A 7,273-nucleotide genomic window follows, 5' to 3' on the forward strand; every position below is an offset into this window, starting at 1 on the left:
AGTCCTAACAAAAAATGGGGTGGTAGCTTTTTCTCTTCAGGGCCCAGAAGCCTAGTCTAAGGCAAAGTCTACATCAGATCAATAAATATTTCTTTATTCATTCATCACTCATCAGATGTATACTGAGTACCTAGGAAGTGCCAGGTACTATTTTAGATATGAGATCAATTAACAATGTCAACAAGCTGGCATTCTGCCCCCAAAAGGCTCCATAGCAACCCCATCATTACCAGGGTCCCACTCACTCCTCTGTGACCTGGACCCCCAACAGTACCAGCTCCTCTAATGGAGGTCAGGTCTTATGTCTTTTAAAAAAAACATACATCCCCTAGTGGTCCAATGGCTCAGACTCTAGGCTCCCAATGCAGGGGCCCTGGGTTCAATCCCTGGTCAGGGGACTAGACCTCACATGCCGCAACTAAAAAGAAAAGGATCCCACAGGCCACAATTATGACTGCTGCTGCTAAGTTGCTTCAGTCATGTCCAACTCTGTGCGACCCCATAGACGGCAGCCCACCAGGCTCCACCGCCCCTGGGATTCTCCAGCCAAGAACACTGGAGTGGGGTGCCATCGCCTTCTCTGACTATGACTGGATGCAGTCAAATAATTTTTTTTTAATAAATTTAAAAACCCATCTCCAGGGTTCCAGAGAGTATTGCCAGTGGCGTCTGCCCAAGATAAAATACAATTCTTGCAAATCTCCCTTAAGATGTGTAAGCTGAAAGGTCTTCTGATACAACACTCTCATCTGTAGACAAAGAATGTCACCTGCCATTTCAGTAAACGCACAATGTTGTGACATAAAAATCCTGAGGGTGCTCCCTGAGGGGATTCAGGACAGAGAAAAACAGGATGAAGGCCCTAGACAGTTAAGGAGCCTAATCAAAGGAATTTCAATTGAGTCCAGACTCTTGAATTATTCCATACACAGAAAAGCATTAATTCCATTAACTTGAGATGTCTGGTTTTCTTTCGATAGCAGTCATCTTTGGACAGTCAACTATCTTTTTCTTTGTTTGAACTTATATATTCTGGTTCCTCCCTAACCTCTTCCAGCCAATCCCTCAGAGCTATCTGAGAGACTATATCCAGGCTTAAGTCCTCAGCAAGTCTGCCCAATAAAAATCTAATTCTCAACCCTTAGGCTGTGCTTTTTTTAATAGAACACATCTTTAGATGAAGAAACTGAAGCCTCGAGAGAGAAGATGACCCTTGACCAACGTCATCAAGTGAACTAACTAAAAGTAGAACCAGACTAGAACCCAGGGGTCCCACATCCCAGGTCTGGATGCTTGATTTTTCAAAGAATTTCCTATTCTACCATTACAAGCCACAGTTTCAAGAAAAGCTCTTGAGATAAAGAGGGTCACTGACTATTGAGACTAGAGTGGACAGTTTACAGTAGCGCGAATAACCATAACTTTTCAAAGGACTTACTAGGCAAGCATCAGTCACTGTGATAAGCACTCTGTAGGAAGTATTTCACTTGAATCCTCACAACTCCTAAATTGGTATTATTATTTTTCCCATTTTACAGATTACAAAACTAAGGCACGGAGGCGCCCAAAGTCCCACAGCTGCTAATAAAAGAGAAAGGGGTGAAGTGGTAGAACGACAGTGCTGGGTAAACTAGGATGGCGGCATCAACGGCCCCCACTAGCTTTGACTCAGTAAACGATGTATTTACTGGAGACATCGACAAGCCCTGTGCAACCTCAAAGGGGCTCCAGAACCTGGGCTCCCCGCGTCTCTCCCTCCAGCTGCGGCAGGGTGTGAACGTGATGCCAAGCACTGAGCCTTTCCCTCATCCTGGAGGCACAGCCTTCGAGGAAATCCACCCCCGCCCTCGCCCGGCACATCCCAGAGGCAAAGCCCGCAGCTGGATGCGGACCTCCGCGCGGGCAGCAGGGAGCCGAATGGAGGAGGGGAACTTCGGACGACGCTGCCCAGAGCGCAGACGGCCTGGCCACAGGGGCAGCGCGGGAAAACGCGAGCCCCAGCCGAGACCAAGCGGGCAGAATACCTTTCGGAGGAAGCTGGCGACCACCTGCTCGAAGGGGTACTTGAACACCTCGTGCACGTCCACGGTGACCCCCATCCCGGCGCGCCGACCACGCCTCCGCCAGCACACTATCGCTAGAGCTCCGTCTGAGCCGGGCCGCAGGCGTCCACGCCCGGGAAGCCTAAGGGGCTTGGGGATTTTTTTCTCTTCCTTTTTCAAACTTTCGAAACTTTATTGTCCACTCGGAAAAACAGACAGTTGGCACGCCCCCTTTCCCTTCCCCGTCCCCTTCCGCCAGTCCGGGTGGCAGGCGAGGGAGGTGCCGGGCCCCCGGGCGGTGTCGGCTGGAGGCCTCAGGAGCGGCCCCGCCCCGCCCTGACTCCGGCTCCGCCCCTCCGCGGTCTGATCACACCTCGCCCACGCCACGCCACGCCCCACGGCCTCGCCACGCCCCACGGCCTCGCCACGCCCCCACGGCCTCGCCACGCGTGCCTCTGCGGACCCAAGTTTCCACCTCACAGCTGGGGAGTCTTGAACCTTGCAGCTGGGGTTTTTGTCATCACTTCGCTTGGAGCCTTACTTAAGCCGCTACTGGCAGCACTAAAAAGATGTAATAAATACATAAACTACCCTCCCTCCGAGTTTAGGGACTGTAATATAACCCTCCTCAGTGTTGCCCAGTTCAGTGTGACAGAGGCCAACAACTGCATTCCTCACAGGACCTGGGCAGTTGCCTCTGAGGCTCCAGGTTGCGTCTCAAGTACATAGAAATTGCCTGTATCTGCGTGTGACTCCGTCAAGAAATTCCTACACTCATGAAAGGTTAAAGACCATGGGAAGAGGAAACAAGAGATACAAAAAGAATTTGGAATGGTCTTCACTCGACTGTACAGATTTTACAAAAACAAGCCAGTGAATCCATTAATCCAATACCTTATTTAACATATGAATTCCTGATCACCTACTATGTGCTAAGCACAGTGCAGTAAGGAAAGCACAGTCCCTTCTGTCATGTGGGATGAGTCAATCAGATGATTTAACACCCAGTAAGTAAAATAGATCCTTGGATGGCATCACTGACTCAATGGACATGAGTGTGAGCAAACTCCAGGAGATAGTAATGGACAGGAAAGCCTGGCATGCTGCATGGCATGCAGTTCATGGGGTGGCAGAGTCTGACACGACTCAGCGACTGAACAACAACAACAAACAAAATAGAAAAAGAAACAAGATAATAGGTCAAAGTTACAGGTGACATAATTTTAGCTAAGATGAATCAGAGAAGTCTCTGAGGTAGTGACTTTTACTTTATAATTGCATAATCTCGCTTACCCGTGACACACAGAGTCACACTGATCTGGCAAGTTCAGTTCAGTCGTTCAGTCGTGTCCTACTCTTTGTGACCCCATGAACCGCAGCACGCCAGGCCTCCCTGTCCGACCCCATGAACCACAGCACGCCAGGCCTCCCTGTTCATCACCAACACCTGGAGTCCACCCAAACCCATGTCCATCGAGTCAGTGATGCCATCCAACCATCTCATCCTCTATCGTCACCTTCTCCTCCTGCCCTCAATCTTTCCCAGCATCAGGGTCTTTTCCAATGAGTCAGCTCTTCACATCAGGTGGCCAAAGTATTGGAGTTTCAGCTTCAACATCAGTCCTTCCAATGAAAACCCAGGTCTGATCTCCTTTAGGATGGACTGGTTGGATCTCCTTGCAGTCCAAGGGACTCTCAAGAGTCTTCTCCAACACCACAATTCAAAAGCATCCATTTTTCTGCCCTCAGCTTTCCTTATAGTCCAACTCTCACATTCATACATGACCACTGGAAAAACCATAGCCTTGACTAGATGGAACTTTGTGGACAATGTAATGTCTCTGCTTTTTAATACGCTGTCTAGGTTGGTCATAACTTTCCTTCCAAGGAGTAAGCATCTTTTAATTTCATGGCTGCAATCACCATCTGCAGTGATTTTGGAGCCCAAAAAATAAAGTCAGCCACTGTTTCCACTGTTTCCCCATCTATTTGCCATGAAGTGATGGGACCAGATGCCATGATCTTAGTTTTCTGCATGTTGAGCTTTAAGCCAACTTTTTCCCTCTCCACTTTCACTTTCATCAAGAGGCTCTTTAGTTCTTCTTCACTTTCTGCCATAAGGGTGGTATCATCTGCATATCTGAGGTAACTGATATTTCTCCCCGCAGTTTTGATTCCAGCTTGGGTTTCCTCCAGCCCAGCATTTCTCATGATGTACTCTGCATATAAGTTAAATAAGCAGAGTGACAATATACAGCCTTGACGTACTCCTTTTCCTATTTGGAACCAGTCTGTTGTTCCATATACAATTCTAACTGTTGCTTCCTGACCTGCTTACAGATTTCTCAGGAGGCAGATCAGGTGGTCTAGTATTCCCATCTCTTTAAGAATTTTCCACAGTTTATTGTGATCCAAACAGTCAAAGGCTTTGGCATAGTCAATAAAGCAGAAATAGATGTTTTTCTGGAATTCTCTTGCTTTTTCGATGATCCAGCGGATGTTGGCAATTTGATCTCTGGTTCCTCTGCCTTTTCTAAAACCAGCTTGAACATCTGGAAGTTCACGGTTCATGTATTGCTGAAGCTTGGCTTGGAGAGTTTTGAGCATTACTTTACTAGCGTGTGCTGCTGCTAAGTCACTTCAGTCGTGTCCGACTCTGTGCGACCCCATAGACGGCAGCCCACCAGTCTCCCCTGTCCCTGGAGATGAGTGCAATTGTGCGGTAGTTTGACCATTCTTTGGCATTGCCTTTCTTTGGGATTGGAATGAAAACTGACTTTTTCCAGTCCTGTGGCCACTGCTGGTTTTCCAAATTTGCTGGCATATTGAGTGCTGCACTTTCACAGCATCATCTTTCAGGATTTGAAATAGCTCAACTGGAATTCCATCACCTCCACTAGCTTTATTCGTAGTGATGCTTCCTAAGGCCCACTGACTTCACATTCCAGGATGTCTGGTTCTAGGTGAGTGATCACACCATGGTGATTATCTGGGTCATGAAGATCTTTTTTGTACAGTTCTTCTGTGTATTCTTGCCACCTCTTCTTAATATCTTCTGCTTCTGATCTGGCAAAACCTTGAATAAATCCATCTCTCCATTTACTCACTGCCTTACCACTGAGAAAGCCTGGAGGAAAAGTGTACACCCAGACTTCTATTTAGATTTGTAACCAATCTCAAGGAGCCTTTTAAGTGGCGCTTAGACCATAAACAAAAACCCTGCAATTTTCTAATCCACTTCGTGTCCCAGGCTCCTCTCTCTTCAAGCCTCCAACACCTCCCTCCCCAGCTTCATTCTCAAGTGATTATGTAGCTTCCTTTTTCACTTAGTAATAGGAAACATCTCTCTGTCATATCTACCCACCTGTCCATTTGCCCTGCCTTCTCTCCTGTTCTTGTGGACGAACTGCTAACACTTTGGGGCCAATCTCTGCACTTGTCCACCACATCCAGTCGTGGGCTGCAGATGGTTAACAAACAGCTCTACATTAAAAATCAAACCAAAACAAGGCCTGATGTCCAATGGCTGCAATTTCTGTGGTGTAAACACTCCCACCACAGTCAATTTTAAACGACCAGGGTGGTGTCATTTCCATCACGCACACACTACAGACATAACTGCAAGAATATAGACCATGGTAAAGGTAGTAATGGAATTAGGAAGGGAAGCTTTTTGAATATCTATTACCTTTCAAAATATAGTTTAGTAGTAATTTTATATAATTTAATATTTAATAATAGCTGTGTTTAACAACCAGCTGATGAGGTTCAGAACACAGTAGCCCAAAATATGGCACCTCAGTATACTGAGGGTGTTTTAAACTGAAGGAGTCTGCCCAAACTGCAGAAGCAGGAAGATCTCTCTGGCCTTCCCCTACCCTCCTCCCCTGAAGCAGATCTTTTCTCTATACCCAGAGGGAAGAAGCATCGTTATCTCCAGGATGAAGGGTCACCAAGAAGAATCTGAACAAACACAGCTTGCCAAGTTTCCCCCTGTTTACTACACTTACCTCATCATACCCTTTGTCCTATACTTCTCCACAACTGCTGACTCTTTATCAAAGCTAGAATAAAAACTCTTATGTTTAACCATTTCTTCATGTCTTCATTTCATTATGAAGGCTCCTATGTCACTTATAAAACTTACAGTTAATAAATCTGTATCCTTTTCTCTAGGACTTCTCTGGTGGCTCAGCGGTAAAGAATCTGCCTGCAATGCAGAAGACATTGGGAAGATCCCCTGGAGAAGGAAAGGCAACCCACTCCAGTATTCTTGCCCAGGAAATTCCATGGACAGAGGAGCCTGGAGGGCTGCAGTCCATGAGGTTGCAGAGTCAGACATGATTTAGCAACTAAACAACAATGCTTTTCTCCTAATAGTCATCGTTAGTTTAATTTTCACATCCAGCCAGGGGCCCTAAAAGGGTAAAGGAAAACTTTTTCTCCCTTACACAGCTCTACTACATCCCTAAAATTCCTTGTCCTCTTTCTTGTTCAAGGACATGTCTCAAGCCTTATCCACTCCCTCTTTTTTTGCATCGTCAGTTTTTTCTCTACTGGTCATTCCAGCCACCATACAAGTACATTGTGATTTCGTCCATCTTAAAAAAAAAAAAAATCCACCCACCCTTAACCCCATATCTTCTGCCAGCTCCATTTCAATTCTCTGGTCCATTTTTGTTCTTATAATGTCTTGAACCCACTCCAACCGTTTGAGCCCCTGGCATTCCACTGAACCTACTGCTGTCAAGGTCACCAAGAACCAAATTGTGAAACCCACTAGTTAATTCTTAATCCCCACTTTACTAAACCTATGGGTCACGTTTCCTTGAAATATTGAATGAGAAGTGGGGTGGAGGGTTAAGTGCCAAAGCTGTTACACATTGAATATACGTATAAAGCAACTCTACTATATCACCAACCCATCCTTAGAGGAAAACAAACACACACCAGTGTCCCTGGGGGATTACACACAGCCCCACAAAGGGGAGATGATTTGCTTGTGGAGTTCATGGTGTCTCTAATCTGCACCTGCAACCAGACAGCAGCTGGAAACTGAGTGTGACACAGAAGACCCTATAAGGCTAGACCCTAGGCTCCCACTCCATCCTGAACATCAATTTCTTCCAGAACATATCCGTGGAAAGCTGCTCACCCACTCCTGGTGAAGAGGCCACAAAAGGCCAAGACTGTGTACTGAAAGATTAAAGGACCCAGCACCTGTTGGCTCT

General features: G+C 46.4%; 1 protein-coding gene across 6 annotated transcripts in view; it reads right to left on the reverse strand.

Annotated features, from left to right (window-relative positions):
• PRELID2 (PRELI domain containing 2) overlaps nucleotides 1-2,382 on the reverse strand; it is a 597,505-nt gene extending 595,123 nt beyond the window's left edge. For 3 of the 6 annotated variants that reach the window (XR_009737613.1, XR_009737615.1, XR_009737614.1), the window contains exon 1: nucleotides 2,025-2,373. Coding sequence is in view for 3 of the 6 variants with exons in the window: in XM_061423856.1 (XP_061279840.1) it covers nucleotides 2,025-2,099 (75 nt within the window). In the remaining 3 variants the exon portion in view is untranslated. Of the gene's footprint in view, nucleotides 1-2,024 lie in introns of all 6 variants that reach the window. The other 3 variants (XM_061423856.1, XM_061423855.1, XM_061423858.1) reach the window with 3 other exon arrangements.
• Between the last annotated feature and the right edge of the window lie 4,891 nt (nucleotides 2,383-7,273).

This window comes from Bos javanicus, chromosome 7 (genome assembly GCF_032452875.1).
Source record: "Bos javanicus breed banteng chromosome 7, ARS-OSU_banteng_1.0, whole genome shotgun sequence".
NCBI lineage: Eukaryota > Metazoa > Chordata > Mammalia > Artiodactyla > Bovidae > Bos > Bos javanicus.